Source organism: Phacochoerus africanus, chromosome 8 (genome assembly GCF_016906955.1).
Source record: "Phacochoerus africanus isolate WHEZ1 chromosome 8, ROS_Pafr_v1, whole genome shotgun sequence".
Taxonomy (NCBI): domain Eukaryota; kingdom Metazoa; phylum Chordata; class Mammalia; order Artiodactyla; family Suidae; genus Phacochoerus; species Phacochoerus africanus.
In genome coordinates this window covers 54,535,477-54,552,800 of record NC_062551.1, presented here as the reverse complement: position 1 = coordinate 54,552,800, position 17,324 = coordinate 54,535,477, and the positions used below count along the sequence as shown (strand labels likewise).

At 54.4% G+C, this 17,324-nt stretch overlaps 2 protein-coding genes and 4 non-coding genes across 14 annotated transcripts; all 6 read right to left on the bottom strand.

Moving 5' to 3' along the window:
• Positions 1–1,295: 1,295 nt before the first annotated feature.
• RPL13A (ribosomal protein L13a) lies at positions 1,296–4,914 on the bottom strand. Of its 3 annotated transcripts, none has more exons than XM_047790057.1 (8): positions 4,827–4,914; positions 3,230–3,302; positions 2,801–2,866; positions 2,522–2,623; positions 2,231–2,316; positions 1,985–2,044; positions 1,607–1,729; positions 1,296–1,411 (listed from the first exon to the last, which is right to left on the bottom strand). In XM_047790057.1, exons 1-8 carry the CDS (start codon positions 4,839–4,841, stop codon positions 1,325–1,327), a joined length of 612 nt encoding a protein of 203 aa, XP_047646013.1. In that variant the 5' UTR covers positions 4,842–4,914; the 3' UTR covers positions 1,296–1,324. The 3 variants fall into 3 exon arrangements, with proteins under 3 accessions (XP_047646013.1, XP_047646011.1, XP_047646014.1); XM_047790055.1 differs by having other exon boundaries at positions 3,230–3,305; positions 4,827–4,909; XM_047790058.1 differs by lacking the exon at positions 4,827–4,914 and adding an exon at positions 4,690–4,791 and having other exon boundaries at positions 3,230–3,305.
• Positions 1,827–1,906, bottom strand: LOC125134791 (small nucleolar RNA SNORD35). The gene has a single exon (XR_007136790.1). It is a non-coding gene; the product is annotated as a small nucleolar RNA SNORD35 (small nucleolar RNA).
• LOC125134777 (small nucleolar RNA SNORD34) lies at positions 2,115–2,184 on the bottom strand. The gene has a single exon (XR_007136778.1). It is a non-coding gene; the product is annotated as a small nucleolar RNA SNORD34 (small nucleolar RNA).
• Positions 2,397–2,477, bottom strand: LOC125134776 (small nucleolar RNA Z195/SNORD33/SNORD32 family). Its single transcript, XR_007136777.1, has one exon. It is a non-coding gene; the product is annotated as a small nucleolar RNA Z195/SNORD33/SNORD32 family (small nucleolar RNA).
• On the bottom strand, positions 3,103–3,186 carry LOC125134775 (small nucleolar RNA Z195/SNORD33/SNORD32 family). The gene has a single exon (XR_007136776.1). It is a non-coding gene; the product is annotated as a small nucleolar RNA Z195/SNORD33/SNORD32 family (small nucleolar RNA).
• Positions 4,915–5,863: 949 nt separating the features above from the next.
• Positions 5,864–17,319, bottom strand: FLT3LG (fms related receptor tyrosine kinase 3 ligand). Of its 7 annotated transcripts, none has more exons than XM_047790050.1 (8): positions 17,043–17,301; positions 16,659–16,725; positions 15,821–15,940; positions 15,519–15,572; positions 15,176–15,319; positions 14,570–14,654; positions 8,288–8,475; positions 5,864–6,087 (listed from the first exon to the last, which is right to left on the bottom strand). In XM_047790050.1, exons 2-8 carry the CDS (start codon positions 16,689–16,691, stop codon positions 5,881–5,883), a joined length of 831 nt encoding a protein of 276 aa, XP_047646006.1. In that variant the 5' UTR covers positions 16,692–16,725; positions 17,043–17,301; the 3' UTR covers positions 5,864–5,880. The 7 variants fall into 7 exon arrangements, with proteins under 7 accessions (XP_047646006.1, XP_047646005.1, XP_047646003.1 ...); XM_047790049.1 differs by having other exon boundaries at positions 14,570–14,708; positions 17,043–17,298; XM_047790047.1 differs by having other exon boundaries at positions 16,659–17,302.
• Between the last annotated feature and the right edge of the window lie 5 nt (positions 17,320–17,324).

Sequence of the window (17,324 nt, the reverse complement as noted above, 5' to 3'; positions counted from 1 at the left end):
TCCCAGGCCATAGGCAATGGGTGCTGCAAAATAAAAATCCCCCCAAAATAAAACAACCCTAGGAGTTAAAACTGGTTTTTCTGTCATTTCTGGAGGCAGCTCCACTGGAAAGTGGGGGGTCCATGAAGAGTAGGGACACCAGCTGCTTATGAAATGCAATCCAACGGGGTCTTTCGGATATTCCGGACATGAACAGAACAGCAACTTTGTTAGATGGAAGTTGTATTATAACCTGTTTTGTGATCTACAGTAAAATACATACAATAAAATTATACTCAACTACCAAGTACTGCCCACCTGTTTCAACGGGCCTCGGTCAAGCTGGACCTGTCATCCTCTCAAGGCCGACACCTAAGTGAAATGGGGTTGGGAGTCACATGGGCAAGTGTTGAAAGGTGTCAGGGGCTGTGTGCCCTCTAACCCTTGCCCAGGCAGATCCAACAGGCCATGTCTCATTCTCACGAAGCACCAGAACTTCAGAAACACCACTTTCTCTAATGCCCAACAGGCCTTCGAGTGTCTCCTGTGCAGGTTTCCTCACAGCCCAGCACAAAACCTGAAGAGGCCATGGCCTAGGAGGGACTGGTCTGGAAGGTTGGCAACATCATACTTTGCAGCTGAATTGGGGAGACAAGTGGATGCAAGTTGGGCCACAAGAGGCCAGCCACGCAGGCCATTTCTGAGAAATACCAATCCCGCAGGCCAGTCAAACTCCTTGGCAAGGAACGTCTCTGCCAAGACCACCTTCCAGGGAGGGCAGGTTCTAATCCCCCATCCGTGGGAAGAGCACAGCCAGTTTCATTCTTCCGCCTTTCCCTCCCTGCCAAGGGCTTTGCTCCCTGGGGCCTGCCTCCACAGCAGACACACACTGCAAAGACGCCGAAGTTCTTCAAAAGTAATTTATTAGTTTGGGATCACAACGTATGGGGGAGATGCCCTGTGACCCCTTGGCTGCACCTGTTTCCACGGCACCTTTGTGCAAGAGCCCCCGACTCACACTGCCCGGCCAGGGAGCCTCTCACCCCCTAACAGCTGCAGAGTATGGTATCCGCCCGCTAGAAGGTTTAACAGATGCCCTGGGCACAAGTGGAGGCCCTTCCTCTTGGTTCACTCCTGCCAACAACACTGCACCTGCACAGCCCTCGGCCCTGTACTTCTAGAAAGGCCTTTCTCGACCAGCAGTAAACAAGGCCCCTTTGCTACACCCAGGCTCCTAAGCTCCAGGCTGCCCGTGGCCCCTGGAGGTCCCCCGCATCCTAGGGTGGCGATGGAGGAAGGGCAGGCCAGGCGACGCATGAAGAATAAACAGTCAATTTTATTGTGCTCAGACTAGGAATCCATGGGTCTTGAGGACCTCTGTGAACCTGTCGATCTTCTTCTCTACGTTCTTTTCCGCCTGCTTCCGCAGCCTCTGTGGAGCGAATGACAGCCGTCAGCAGCTGCTCCCTGGGACAACCCCAACCCCCAGAGCCCAATCTCACTTTCCAGAGCCTCCCACCCCACTGGTGGTGGGCAGAGCCTTCCAAGGGCACAGAGCCCACTTTTTCTAGCTGCCTAATCCTGCTGGGAACGTGACACCTCTCCTGCTCCAGCCCCGCGCCCTCACCATGAGCTGCTTCTTCTCGCGGTAATGGATCTTGGCCTTCTCCTTCCTCTTCTCCTCCAGGGTGGCTGTAACTGCCTGGTACTTCCAGCCAACCTCATGAGCCAGGCGTCCCAGGTAGGCAAACTGAGGGGAGGGGAAGGGGAAAGCAAAGCTGTAGATCAGGATAACCAGGGAGGGACTGGGGACAGGCCTCAGCTCAACGCCCCAGGGCTCCCCACTCCTCCTGGCATCAGCTGAGCCATAGGCAGTATCGGCACCGTGGCATCCGCAGACCATCGTGAGAAAAAGCCATCATCTGCCAGTCTTAGGCCCTGGCGGGCACACCCCACAGGACACCCAGGTGCCCAAGCTGTCACTCAGCAGGACCAAAGAACTCACCTTCCGCGTAGGCTTCAGACGCACCACCTTGAGGGCGGCAGGCACCACCATGCGCTTTTTCTGTTAGAGAAGGAGAGGGGCTTAAGGGACCTGGCGTGAGGGACAGACAGGGAGGAAGGCTGGCGAGGGCGGGCGTCTCAGCCAGTGCTGTTTTCACGAGGATCAAACAATGTAGGTAATCGCGGAACATCACGGACGCCGGAGCCACGGCTGCTGCTGCTGCTGCGGGAGCTGGGCCTCGCTCACCTTGTCATAGGGTGGCGGGATCCCATCGAACACCTTGAGACGGTCCAGGGCGGCCTGCCCTCGCTTGGTCTTGTGGGGCAGCATGCCTGGGGGCAGAGGACAGCGGGCCTGCTCAGCGGGCTGTGTGAGGACCCCGCCGCAGTGAGGTGGGCAGGCAGGCAGGCGGGTGGCCTCAGATGGTAGTGCATGTCCAAGTCATATCATGGCCAGAAGCTCAAACACAAGTGGGAAAGTCATCACTGGCCACCTGCCCTGTCGCCCCGCCCCCCCCCCCCCCCAGGCCCAGCTCACCTCGCACCGTCCGCCAGAAGATGCGGCTGGGGGCTCGGAAGTGGTAGGGGCCTCGGGACGGGTTGGTATTCATGCGCTTGCGGAGGAAGGCCAGGTACTTCACTGTCAGAGAGTAGCGTGTCTAAGTTGCAGCCGAACGCCAAGTCCCCCCAGGGCACAACCATTAGTACCGGGCCTGTTCGGATCATCAACTGCCAACGGGACTACTTTTGGAGCCAGTGAAGCCTGAGAAGCCCACAGCCCAACCCTCTCCAGCCCTCTTCGCAGGCCCTAACTTACGTTTGTTTCTGTAAAAATTGCCAGAAATGTTGATGCCCTCGCAGCGCACAACCACCACCTTCCGGCCTAGAGTGAATGGAAAACCAGGCGTCAAGGAGGGGAAAGGTTAAGGATCCACCTGTTACCCAGGACCCTGAAAGAAAGGAGACCCCTTCCTGCCTGAAACTGGCCACAGTGCACAGGGCAGGCGGGGAAGTCTCCTGCCAAGTCACAGAGCACTACTCGGCAGAACGTTCAATCCGTTGGACCCACAGAAAAATGTCTGAACGCAGAGCCCCCAACCCGGGAGGGGAGGAGGCTGGCAGGTCTCAGAGCGGTGCATGGGATTGATCTCATGGTCTTGAGACTCAAACGAAAGATGGTGATTGTTGCTCATCACTGACCTTGGAGCTCGGATCCAGGGGAGCTGTGGGCCAAGGGCAGACTTACCCAGAAGTACCTGCTTGGCCACGATGGCCGCCAGGCGGCCCAGGAGATGGCCTCGGCCATCGAGCACCAGCACCTGCTGGAGATAGGATGAGAGGGCTCAGAGGTGCCCACAGCCTGCCTTGACACCCCCACCTCCATCATTCCTTCCTACGTGTTCATTTCACCTGCTTCCCAGGGTGCCTGCTAAGCTGGCATGAGACCCAAGAACTAGGACCCAAGGCTCCCTTTACAGATGAGGCCAAGAAGGTCAACAACTAACTCAGGATCCTGGTGAGTGAGCTAAGATACCAAAGAGTTTCCCTCCCAGCTTACTCAATTGGCAGGAATTTCTGCGCTCAGATTACGTTTGATGGTAAGAGAAGGAACTACAATGCGAACCAACCATGGCCACGCTGAGCATCCAGGGAGAACGTGGGACCTGGATGCAAGCTGTAAAATCTTGACAGAATCCCATCCCGTCCCTATCTCAAAGGGTTGCCAGCATGACTGTCAAAGCGAAGAAAACCAAGGTTCAGGGTGGGTGATGCGAGACAAAAACCCACGCTGGCCCTGCGTCTCCGAGCGTGAACTGGTCAACTGCTTAATTCTTGGCTTGTCAAGAGTCAAAGTCCCCGTATCAGGTGCTTGCTATACAAGTTGGGATTGTTGAAAAGCAGCGTAAAAGGCTACCGACGCTAAAGCCAGACTCCCTGCCAATGTGACTTTGATCAATCAGAACCCTCCGAATCTCCAATACCAGCCTCAGGAACACTGCGATAAATTAAACGAATTACACAAAACATAACGCAAGCTGTGCCAGACACCGTAAAGGCCGGGACGCATGTTCTGAGAACCCTATCATATGCCTGGCTCCAATTGGTTTTCCCTCCCTAACCATAGACCCATCACGTGCAGACCCCCTCCAGAACCATCCTCCTTTTATTATCTAAGAAGTCACACAAAGAACTCAGGCAGTCAGAGCACGGCTGCTGCTGCCTTCCTTGAGGGCCTCCAGGTGCTTAAGGGCAAAAGATGTGGAAAGCGGTAGAACATTCCATCCCAGTCCTCAGCACCAGCAGGATTCCATCAACTGGACAAAAACCAGTTGGCTCCCGCATGCCCTGTAGGCAGTTTTCTCGATCCACTGCAAAAGATTTCCTGCCAGAATACCCACAGTTGGAGAAGAACCCAGGAGGCCGAAGCAACCCACAGCTCGGGCTGGGCCGAAGTACCCTCCATTTTGGCCAATCCTCTGCTGCTCGTCGACCCGAGGCCGCGGGGTGGCCTTCCGCGTGCTTCCCCAGCGCTGGGGACACAAGGGTCTACTTGGGCCAAGAGCAAGGTAAACGAGACCTAGTTTTTAAGTATCCTTTCTTGTGCTGAAGGCCCTAACACGGCTCCTCAAGGGAAAAACGACGCCGCATCCTGGCCAGCCCAGAACGCAAAAGCCATCTTAAATACCCGTTTTGGACTCCTCTTACCCTAATGGCTTTCTGTTTTGGTCAGCTATCGATCCTAAGTTCCTTCCACAGCACACTTGCGGGGAAAAGAGGTCCAACCTCGGCCCGACCTGCACGACCCCGACCCCACGCCGCCCCAGCCCGCGCGGAGCCTATACCTGCCCCTCCGCCATCTTCGGCAGCTGCCTGGGAAAGAAGGAACTCTTGGCGCAGGGTTTCTTATCCCTTGAAACAGGGGCGGAAGAAGTGACGCAACAAAGGCCGTTTCCCGTCTTTTCATTGGCCAGAGTGTCGAGCGCGTGCGCAGAAAGGCCCCACTGGAAGGCGGGTCTTCTTCTGGCTGACCAATCAGTGTCGTTCCCATCCGACCTGGGCGGCCACGGCTATACCGGGAGAGATCGCATTGGGGTAGGGAGCGGCCCTGCTGGGGCGGGGCCCTCCAGCCTCCGCCCCGGTATTTCTGAGGGGCTAGCAATCCTCGCGCGAGCTGCCCGCGGGGTTTGCAGAGAGCGGGGCGGGCCTAGGACTGGAGGCGAGCGCCGGGAAGGCGGGAGGAGGGAGGCAGTTACTCCCTAAAGCAATGACTGGCTGCTGGGCGCGTGGTGGCAGCTCTCAGTCTAGGCTTAGAGATCTGGATTCCGGTGCCTGTTTGGCTTCCTTGCGACCTGCCCAAATCCCTGGCCGTGTCTGGGCCTCAGCGTCCCCTTGTGTCAAGCAGATGGAGCTAATCTTCCCGATGAGGTCTCATGTTTGAAGGCATGACTTCTGGATGCCTGAGTGCCCCACAAGGAGCTTCGGACTCTCTGGACAAAGCTTTTGCTTTGGCTGTGCCACTCGGCTGGGATGGCCTCCCCTCCACCCCACCTTCTAAGATGCGGCCTGAGTTCTTTGCTCCAGAGAGCCTCCATGATAGCTCAGGCTGGCTCAGGTCCCTTCTCTGGGCTCCCACAGTTGCCTATACCGCTTCCATTAGAGCGTGTGTAATCCTGTACTCAGGGACCTCTGTGTCCCTGTCTTCTCCAGGGACCAGGAACCCTGAGAGGGCTGGTCCCAACCTCTGGGCCCCCAGGAACCTCAGAAAGTAGGTCCTGAATGAAACGTTGCCTTAACTGCAAAACCAACACCCCAACCCAACACCCAAACCCAAAATGCGCCATCCACACCCTGTCCCCTCACAGACAGGCCAGGCTAGAGCTGGCAGAAAAGAATGATTTATATACAGTTTCCTGGGGCTAAGGGCTTTGTACAGAGGGGGTAAGGTGGGGCCGGGGCCGGGTGCTGGCGTTGCCTCCATCCTGGGGAGACAGTGACAGGGGCAGCGTGGCCAAGGAAGGGACCAGTCTCTAACTGATTTCCTCCAACTTCCGGCTCTGTGTCCTCTGGCAGGTGACTCCTCTCTCTGGGCCTCCGCGTCTTCCTCTGTAAAACGGGATGGTAGATGACTCGTGGGCTGTCTGAGGCTCCACGGTCAGAGGAGAAGAAGGCCCATGCTTAGGGCTCAGCACAGACTCGGGGCCCCAAACAGCTCCATTCACAGTGAGCTCTCACTGTGTGTTGGGGCAGCCTTGTCCAAGAGGACTCTCTGCAATGGTGGAAGCATTTTAGTTCTGTGCTCTCCAGTACGGCCATGGTACTGGCCTCATGTGAATGCTGGGGACACCTCAAAAACAAACAAACAAAAATTCCCTTGTGCGTGGCGCATTGGGTTAAGGGTCTGGGGCTGTCACTGCTGTGGTGCCAGTTCAATCCCTGGCCCAGGAATTTCTGCATGCCACGGGTGCAGCCAAAAAAATAAAGAAAACTTTATTTTTACTTTTAAAAAGATGTGGCTACTAGAAAATCGAAAGTCACACGTGTGGAGGAGCTCCTGTTGTGGTGCAGTGGGTTAAGAACCCGACTAGTATCCATGAAGATGTGAGTTTGATCTCTGGCCATGCTCAGTGGGTTAAGATCTGGCGTTGCCGTGGCTGTGGTTAGGCCAGCAGCTCTGATTGGACCCCTAGCCTGGGAACTTCCATATGCTGAAGGCAAGGCCTTAAAAGGAAAAAATAAATAAATAAATCATATGGGTGGGAAGTTCTCTTGCGGTGCAGCAGGCGAAGGATCCACTGGTGTCACAGCAGTGGCTCAGGTGGCTGCTGTGGCGCAGGTTTCATCCTGGGCCCAGGAACATCCACGTGCCATGGAATCCTACATCCGTGACTTGTGTTCTATTTCTGGTGACTTCACTTCACTTCCATGGTAGGATTATTTTGAGAGTCTTTTGTAGGGTAAGGAAGCTGAGGCAGAAGAGTGACAAGGCACCGATGCTGGAATCAGAAGGCCCAGAGTCAAACCTTGGCCACGAGTTCTGTGACTTTTGGCAAAGGATTTACTTACTCTCTGGGCCTTGGTTTTAGCCTCTGTGAAATGGGCATAATAATGGCACCAGCTTTTCAATTAAGTGAGTTCGTTTTTAGAAAGCTCCAGTAAAAGGCCTGAGGCACTGGGACACTCAATGTGCCCCAAAGTATTTGTTTGTTTGTTTGTTTGTCTTTTAAAGCTTCGCCTGCAGCATGAAAATTCCCAGGCTAGGGGTCCAATCAGAACTACAGCAATCAGCCTATACCACAGCCACAGCAATGCAGGATCCGAACCACATCTGCCACCTACACCACAGCTCATGGCAATGCTGGATCCTTAACCCATTGAATGAGGCCACGGATTGAACCTGCGTCCTCATGGATACTAGTTGGGTTCTTAACCCACTGAACCACAGTGGGAACTCCCACAAATGTTTCTTGTTAGATCCCTCTGGGCCCATCAGGAACCCACGGGCCCCTCCGCTCCTTCCTCCCTGGGGCACCTCCTGCCTCCTGCCCCCACTCTAGTTCCCAGGTTCACCTCCTGGGCTTGCTGCTGTCCTGGGCAGTGAGCCCCAGCTCCTCACCTCGCCTCTGATGCCTAGATGTTTCTGTGCTCTTTTTCCATCTCCCACCCCCATCCATCTCCAGCTGGGCGAAGCTTCTAGAACACCCTGAGCTTTTTCACACCTGGAGGGCTTTACAGAGGGGTCCACTCTCTCCTGGCTTGTGGACTCCAGCACCCAAATCTCTCCCCCCACTCTGGGAGGGGCAGATCCTGCCCACGGGACCCTGGCGAGCTCTGTGTCTTCCCCTAATCTCCCTCCTCCCCCCAGGCTCCCGGCTGGGCCTGACCCAGGGTCTTCGGGCACCACTGCCCCAGGCCTGGCAGTCTCCAGCCCCATCCCTCCAGCTCCCTGAGCCCTGAATCTGCCAGGCCCCTCCTCTCCATCCCCGTGGCCCTGGCTCAGGCCTCGCCCTTTCTCTCTGGACGTAGCCTCCTCTTTGGCGTCCAGTCTGTCTGTTTCAGCCTGTCCCTCTCCATGGCCCCAGAGGGGACTTCTCGCATCTGGAGCTGACCCACGCGTTCCCTGCCTACAGCCCTCCCGTGCCCCCCACACCTCCCACCAAATCGAGGGTCTTCAGTTCGGTGGGGCAATAGCGCTCCATGAGCCTCAGGGGCAGTGCCTCTTGGGGACCGGAGGGGCAGGGCACCTGCGGCCCCCGCGGCCCCTGCCTCTGCCACCCCTTCAGCTCTACCCACCCCGATGGCTCACCCGCTCCCCGGGGCAGGGCATCCTCCGTCTCCTCCTCCTCCGGCGCAGGCACCAGGCAGTGGCCAGCAGCAGGAGGGCGGCAGGCAGCAGCAGCAGGAGCAAGAGGAGCAGAAGAGAGGCCTGAGGTGCCGGCAGGGATGTGGCCTCCAAGGCCCCAGGACTCCTTGGGGGCAGCAGGGTGGAGGGGTCTGTGGGAGAGAGGGGGCTGGATGACTGAGGGGAAGGGTCTGGCCAGGCAAGGACAAAAACGGCCTGCCTGGGGCTGGCTGTGTGGCCCTGGCTGGGCTCCTCACCTCTCTGGGCCTCAGGCTCCTCATCTGTAAAATTGGGGTGATTTTTTTTTTTGTCTTTTTGCCTTTTCTAGGTCCGCTCCCACGGCATATGGAGGTTCCCAGGCTAGGGGTCTAATCAGAGCTGTAGCCACCCACCTACTCCAGAGCCACAACAACGTGGGATCTGAGCCGTGTCTGTGACCTACATCACAACTCATGGCAACGCCGGATCCTTAGCCCACTGAGCGAGGCCAGGGATCGAACCCGCAACCTCATGGTTCCTAGTCGGGTTCGTTAACCACTGTGCCACAACAGGAACTCCAGGGGGTGATTATTTTTCATTTTTTACTTACAATTTTTTTATTATAGTTGATTTACAACAGTCTGTCAACTTCTGCTGTACAGCAAAGTGACCCAGCCATGCATATATACTTTCTTGTTTTTGTTTTTTCGCTTTTCATCATATATCCACTTTCTTTTTCTCAGGTGCTATCATGTGCTATCACAAGTGACTGCATATGGCTCCCTGTGCTGCACAGCAGAATATCATTGCTTCCGGGGCGATTAGTTTAAGGACACACACGGTCACAAAGATTAAATGAGTGAAAATACAGAAAACGCTTAGAAGACTATCTGGCATGTAGGGAGGTCGCATTGGATTTTATCATTGGATAAATACGTATCTAGTGCTGATGCATTGATCCATTGCCTTCCCCCAATTGTCTGTGACCTCCACAAAGGCGACAGGAAGTTATCTGTCTTGTCACCAGAACCTACCACTCAGTGCTCACTAAATACAGTTACAATAGTTTGATTTACATAAATATTTGAGTGAATGAACAACAGATCATTAAACATAAAAGATATAACGTGTGAGGTAATGATGGCTCACCAGGTCCCATCAATCTGTTCCCTCACCTCCATCTTCTCCCCCTCACTTATGTGGCCTCAGTCACTGGGGCCACCTCCCCATTCCTGGCACAGTAGGCAGGTTTCTGCCTCAGGGCTTTTACATTGGCTATTCCCCCCCGGCCTTTTTTTTCTGTTTGGCAGTGGCCTGCAGCAGCTTGATGTGGGATCCCAGTTCCCAGACCAGGGATTGAACCTGGGTCATAGCAGTGAAAGTGTGGAATCCTAACCACTTGCCCACCGGGGAACTCCCTGGCTGTTCCCTTGCTTGCAACTTGCAGTGACTTTCCAGGCAACCCCCTCAGACCATGGTTCCATCACCCTGTTTTAATTTGCCTGTGTGCCCCTCCTTCATACTCAGATACTCTCTTGGACTTCCCGTGTGGCTCACAACATACTCAGATACTCTCCTGTTTAATCATCTGTTTACAGGTTTCTTGTCGCCCTGATGAGCACGTCAGCCCGCTGTGTACAGAGACATGGGCTCGATCTGTACTCTGTCACCAATGCCAGGCAGCAAGGAGGTGGTTAATATAACTCGCTTGAGGAGTTCCCATTGTGGCACAGCGGAAACAAATCTGACTAGGAACCATGAAGTTGTGGGTTCAATCCCTGGCCTCGCTCAGTGGGTTAAGGATCTGGTATTGCCATGAGCTGTGGTGTAGGTCAAAGACACAGCTCGGATCCCGCATTGCTGTGGCTGTGGTGTAGGCTGGCGGCTACAGCTCCAACTTGACCGCTAGCCTGGGAACCTCCATATGCTGCAGGTGCGGCCCTAAAAAGACAAAACAAAAACAAAAACAAAAACAAACTTGGTTGAGTAAATGTATGCAAATAAATGACAACATTAAATATAAATGACTACATAACTGGACATGCAGGGAGAAACTGAGAAAAACAGAATTAGAGTAGAAGGTTGTTTTTTTTCTTGGCTGCACCCACCACTTGGGGAAGTTCCTGGACTGGGGATGGAACCCGTGCTACTTCAGTAAGGGGAGCCACTGCAGTGACAATACAGTACCCATAACCTGCTGTGCCCCAAGGGGATGCCTAGAGTGGGAGAGGTCTTTCTTTTTTTTCTTAAGGGCCACACCCTCACCATAAGGAGGTTCCCACGCTGGGGGCTGAATCAGAGCTACAGCTGCTGGCCTACACCACAGCCACAGCAACGCCAGATCCAAGCTGCATCTGTGACCTACATCACAGCTCACGGCAACGCTGGATCCTTACTTAACCCAATGAGCGAGGCCAGGGAGCGAACCCGCAACCTCAAGTTTTCTAGTCTGATTCATTTCCGCTGCGCCCCGATGGAAACTCCTAGAGTGGGAGATTCCTCATCACCCCTGGCAGAACTTGACAATCTGTAGACAAATCGGGGAGACAAATACAACAAGGACAGAAAGACTGGGGATGGTATCATCGGCAGAATATATACACCCAGCTTCAACTCGGATCCTACCAAAAAAAGTAATTCATTCTTTTCCTAAGACCATGTTCAGTTACAAAACTGATTATATATGTGGCTGTGAAGAAAACGTTCATAAACTGAAAAAGTGAAGTTTTCCCAGAGAATAGCCTCTCAACACATTCCAGTAAAGTTATTTTGTTTCGAAACTTTAATGCTGGCCGGTCCAATGTGGCAGCTACACGCCTCGCACGGCGACCAAACACATGACCCTGGCTGCTCTGAACTGAGATGGGGTGTCCATGAAAATTACACACCGATTCTTAACAACGTAGTAGGGAAAAAAAGATGTGAAATAGCTTATTTAATCATTTTTTAAAATATTGGCTATGTTTTGGAGTTCCCTTGTGGCACAGCGGAAATGAAAATGAATCTGCCTAGCATCCCTGAGGATGTGCGTTCGATCCCTGGCCTCGCTCAGTGGGTTGGGGATCTGGCGTTACCATGAGCTGCAGTGTAGGTGGCAGACACAGCTCAGATCCCATGTTGCTGTGTGTGGCTGTGGTGTAGGCCGGCAGCTATAGCTCTGATTTGACCCCTAGCCTGGGAACTTCCATATGCTGTGGGTGTGGCCCAAATAAGGAAAAAAAAAAAAAGGCTATGTTTTGAAATGGTACTATTTTGGGCTAAAATATATTGGGTTAAGTAAAAGATTGTGAGTTAGTATAATCTGTGATTTAAATAATTATTTAAAAAATTATAGGAGTTCCCATTGTGGCTCAGCAGGTTAAGAACCCAACTAGTATCCATGAGGATGTGGGTTCAATCCCCTGGTCTTGCTCAGTGGGTTAAGGATCCAGTGCTGCTGTGGCTATGGTGTAGGCCAGCAGCTGCAGCTCTGATTTGATCCCTGGCCTGGGAACTTCCATATGCTGCAGGTTTGGCCCTAAAAAAAATTTAATTTAATATTTTTTTAAATTTTTTATTTTTTTGGTCTTTTTGCCATTTCTTGGGCCGCTCCCGTGGCATATGGAGGTTCCCAGGCTAGGGGTCTAATCAGAGCTGTAGCTGCCAGCCTACGCCACAGCCACAGCAACTTGGGATCCGAGCCGAATCTGCGACCTAGACCACAGCTCGTGGCAACACCAGATCCTTAACCCACTAAGCAAGGCCAGGGATCGAACCCGCAACCTCATGGTTCCTAGTCGGATTCGTTAACCACTGAGCCACGATGGGAACTCCAAATTTAATTTAAAAAGAAAAAAAGAAAAATAATAAAATTATAAAAATCTAATGCAGTAACATCTTTACAGCGAACAGACTACTGGTTGTCACAGGTGTGGGAAGGGAGTTTTAAGAGGGGGGATCAAGTTACACAAAGTCACACTGGGTTACAAGACGGTACATGTGTGATAAAATTACATAAACACACTGTTTTAGGGGTTGAATTGTGTCCCTCAAAATTCATATAAAATCCTAACGCCCCATACCTGGGAATGTGAACTTATTTAGAGACAGGGTCTTCAAAGAGATTATCAAGTTAAAACGAAGTCAAGTGGTTGCGAAGGGGGCAGGATGGGGTGGGGGAGGGATGGAATTAGCAGAAGCAAAGGGTTTTTTTTTGTCTTTTTAGGGCCGCACCTGCTGCATATAGACGAATCGCAGCTATAGCCGCTGGGCTACACCACAGCCCCAGCAACTCGGGATCTGAGCTGCATCTGTGACCTATACCACAGCTCATGGCAACGCTGGATCCTTAACCCACTGATTGAGGCCAGGGATCGAACTTCTGTCCTCATGGATGCTAGCTAGATTCTTTTCTGCTGAGCCGCAATGGAAACTTCCAGCAATATGCAAATTGTTAGACGTAGGATGGATTAAACAACAAGGTCCTCCTGTGTAGCACTGGAGACTACATCCAGTACCCTGTGATAAACCATCACGGGGAAGAGCAGGAAGAAAAACACGTGAATATATAACAGGCACTTGGCTGTGCAGCAGAAATTAACAAACACTATAGATCAACTAAACTTCAATAAAATAAATTCTTCTTCTTTTTTTTTCTTTTTCTTTTTAGGGCTGTACCCACGGAGGTTCCCAAGCTTGGGCTTGAATCAGAGCTGCAGCTGCCAGCCTCTACCACAGCCACAGCAACACAGGATCCAAGCTGCATCTGTGCCATGAACCACAGCTCACAGCCTTGCCGGATCCTTAACCCACTGAGCGAGGCCAGAAATGGAACCCGCATTGTCATGGATCCTGGTCAGGTTTGCTAGTGCTGAGCCACAACAGGAACTCCCCTAAACATTTTTTTTTTTTAAAGTTAAAGTGAAAAAGTCAAAATGAAGTTATTAATGCCTAATTAGTCCCTAATCCAATATGACTTATAAGAAGAAGATCTGTTGTGGGGGAGAGCGCCCTAGGAACAGGAAAATGGCCCTCCGCCAGCCCTGGAGAAAGACCTGGAACAGATCTTTCCTCACAGCCCTGAGAAGGAGCCGGTCCTGCTGGCACCTGGATTTCAGACCCAAGAGTAATAAACTTTGGCTGTTTAAAATCATCGCCTGGGGTTCTTTGCTACAGCGGCCCTAGGAAACGAATATGCACATATATGTTGGGTAAACTGAGTGCAGCCAAGAAAAAAAGAAAAAAGAAAACAAAGTTTGAAAAATAAAACCACCAATAATATGCTAAAAAACAACAAACATTAAAAAAAAAAGTGAATTTACCTTTTTTTTTTTTAAATGGCCGCACCCGCGGCACATGGAGGTTCCCAGGCTAGGAGTTGAATCAACACCAATGGCCTACACCGCAGCTCACAGCAATGCGGGATCCTTAACCCAGTAGTTGGGTTCGTTACTGCTGAGCCACGAGGGGAACTGCCCAGGCCAGGGACTGAATCCAAGCTGCAGCTTCAATTTATGTGGAAACTGTGCAATGGCAGCCTTCTTTAACCTACTGCCCTTGGCCCAGGGTCAGACCGGTGCCTTCACGTAACCCAAGCTGATGCAATTGGATTCCTAACCCACTGTACCACAGCGGGAATTCCTGAATTTTTTTTTTTTTTTTGGCTTTTTAGGGCCCCACCGTATATGGAGGTTCCCAGGCTAGGGGTTGAATCAACACTATAGCCAACGGCCTACACCACAGCTCACAGCAATGCCGGATCCTTAACCCACCAAGTGGGGCCAGGGAGCAAATCTTCCTCCTCATGGATACTGGTCAGGTTTGTTACTGTTGAGCCACGATGGGAACTCCCCTTTTTTCTTCTTAATTTTTTTTTTTGGGGGGGGCTATGCCCAAGGCATGTGGAAGTTCCCTGGCCAGGGACCGAACCTGGGCCACAGCTTTAACCAGAGCCACAGAAGTGACAATGCCAGATCCTTAAGCCTCTGTGCCACAAGGAAACTCCCTTAACTTCTGAAAAACACTTGGCTACAAGAACATTTACGTTCAAATGTATGGCTCTCACTCTGCTCTCATTCTGTTTCTACGGGACAGAGTTGCCTTAGAGAAACAGGCAGCTATGGTTGTTCCCTTCTCAGAGATGGGTAAACTGAGGCCCAGAGCTGGATGAACTTGAGGGGACCTGTCCAAAGTCACACAGCCCATGGAAGCAGGGTGGGTTCTGGGGAACCCTGAGAGGAAGGGGTGAGAGGTGGACATGGGGTGCAGAGGGGCACTGGGAGCCTTTACCCGGCTGACACTGCAGCTCCAGGCAACGGGAGAAATTCCGGCGGGTGATCCAGGGCTTCAAGGCCACCAGCTGCTGGGAAGTGTCCTGCAGGAGGTGGGAGATGTTGGCCTGGACGAAGCGAAGACAGCTGGGGAGGGGCTGGGGGCAGGGGAGGGAGACGTCACCACCGCATCGCCCCCAGCATCACCTCAGGTCAAGGGCGAGGCCTGGGTCTCAAAGAGCATTTGCACTCCTGTTCCCCCTGGTTGCTAGGGGGAAGCGTTCTTAGCAACACCTAGCAATGGGGCTCCGTCAGACCCGGATCAGGAGGGAGTTTAGATCCCCTCCTTCCCCTGGTTGCCAGGGAAAGAACCTCCTTAGCAAAACCCTTCAACAGCGCCTGAAGAAATAAACTTAGAATTGGTGCATTGGGCCCAGACCCCTGGCCATCCTCCAGAGTTTAGCAAAATGTCACTTCCCAGCATGGCAGCCCCCAGGGGGACTGGGGGTCCAGCTCCACCTCCCTCGGTCAAAAGAAATCTCCAGTAGGGCCTAGCAGACCTTTGCTTCCAATCCCTAGGAAAGCATCATGCTTGCCTGGCTTGCTCCCCAAGTTCAGGGCTGACCTGGAGGGCACATGAGGTGACAAAGACTATCTCGGTGTTGACAGCCTCCAGCAGCTTCTGCATCTGGGACCCAGCCACGGTCTTGAGCTGTCCCATCCAGCGCTGGGCCAGGACCAGGCGCCAGAACGCCCCGCAGAGCTCGTCCTGGGGAGAGATGGCCCAGGCTCTGGGTCCCCAGGGCAGAGGGGGCCGGGGGCTGGGACCGGTGGGGGCTGGGGGAAGAAGGGGCCAGGCCTGGGGGAGGGGGAGGAGGGGGCTGCACCAGCCTGGCCCCCTGAGGGGTGGTGCATCTTGCCCCTCTGCTTCCCACCTGCACCCCAGGTCCCTCCCATCTGTGACTCACGTCCTGCAGGTTGGAGGCGACAGTGACTGGGTAATCCTGAAGCAAGTAGTCAGACTGCGGGAGAAAACGGGGTCAGACGGGAGGAAAGAGAACTATGGGGATGGGGGGGATCCGGAAAAAAAGAGGACAAGGATGGGGGAGGGGAAACGGGGACTGGGGTGGGGGACAGGAACCCAGAGTTGGGAGAGTGGACCCACAAAAAAGAGGGACTGGGGGGCACAGGTAACCACAGAGACCTGGACAGGGGGAGCTCAGACCCAGAGACAGAAGCTCGGCCTCAGAAGGGGAGCGTGGACGCTCACCAGCTGGCGGATGGTGTTGGCGAAGGTGGAGGAGATGGGGCTGTGGGGGAAGGAGCAGTCCGGGCTCCCGAGAAGGCCGGGGCTCAGCAGCAGCAGCAGCAGCAGCAGCAGCAGCGAGGTCTGGGGTGGGGTGGGGCGGGGCAGGGGTTCCGTTGGCTCCATGCAGGGCCCCTCCCTGGACTCGGCTGCCGCCTGCAGCACCCTTCCCTGCCTCCTGGCCGGCCACCTCCTCCAGGCTTCAGCCCCCCCCCGCCCCCGCCCCACCTGGCTGCTGAGTGCCCATTTCTAATCATCTTCCCCTGTATCTCTGCCTCTTGTCCGCCACTGACCACTGACCTGTTCGCCCTCCTCTGCCCCGTCTGTCTCGCTCCTCATCTCCCCAGCCCGGCCCATCGTTCTCCATCTCTGCTCACTTCTGCCCAGGATTTTCTGTCCATCCCTCTGCCCTTCCACGCTCATCTCTCCTGTTCCTCCCTCGACCTGGGTCCTATCTACCTCATTTGTACCCACCTCCCCGTGTCCTGCCCTTCTCCTGTCCATCTACCCCCACCCCACCCACCTCCTCCATCCCTGTCCACCCACTTGGGTCCATCTCCTCTCCCCATCCATCTCCTCCATCTCCGTCCACCCCGTCCATCTCCCCCACCCCTGTCCACCCACCCCGGTCCATCTGCCGCCACCTCTGTCCATCTCCCCCACCCCATCCATCTCCTCTGTCTCTGTCCACCCCTGTCCATCTCCCCCATCGCGTCCATCTCCCTCACCCAGTTTGTCTTCCCTTCTGGGCTGCCCTTCTGGACACCGACTTTCCCCCACCTTGTCCCCCAGGGATACGCACAGTTGGGCTCCAGGCTGGCGCCGGCACTACCATTTCGGCCGGGGGCCCCTCATGCCTGTGGCCGGATCTCGGAAGGGACAGAAGAGCGAGTCTCGGACCCCTACACCCCAGCCCCTTCCTCGCCCGCCCCTTCACCTCCCCGCTCCTCCCCCGGTTCCTTGATGTGGCTAAGTTTCCGCCTCCTACTCTATCGGGCTTCCTGCGTGAGCCCCAGTTACGGTGAAAACTCCTCATCTCCCCTTCTAAGAACCCCGACGTCCGGTGCCGGAACCCTCCCCGGGCCAGGGACCCAGGAGCCCGACCCCAAACCCTCTCCGCTCAGATTCAGGAGAGGGACCCCGGCCCCGCCCCTCGGGGACCCGGAGCCCATTTCTCCTCACGCACCAGGCTTGCCCCAGCTGGGTGTGGAAGGGGCCACGGCGGGTGACAGCCAAAGATCGAAAGTGAAAGGAAATTTTTGGGGGGAGAAAGTGAACTGGGGTGGACCGGGCTGTTACAAAGAGCGCCACCTGGCGGTGACAGGTGGCCGCCGACGCTGACGCTGCAGAGGGCGCCTCCGCGGGACTGGGGCTCAAGGGGGCTGTGAGAGGGTTGATCCTGGGGTGGGACACAGCGAATCCGGGGCTGGGGGGATGCAGAGCTGTCTCCAGCTAGAAGCAATGCACA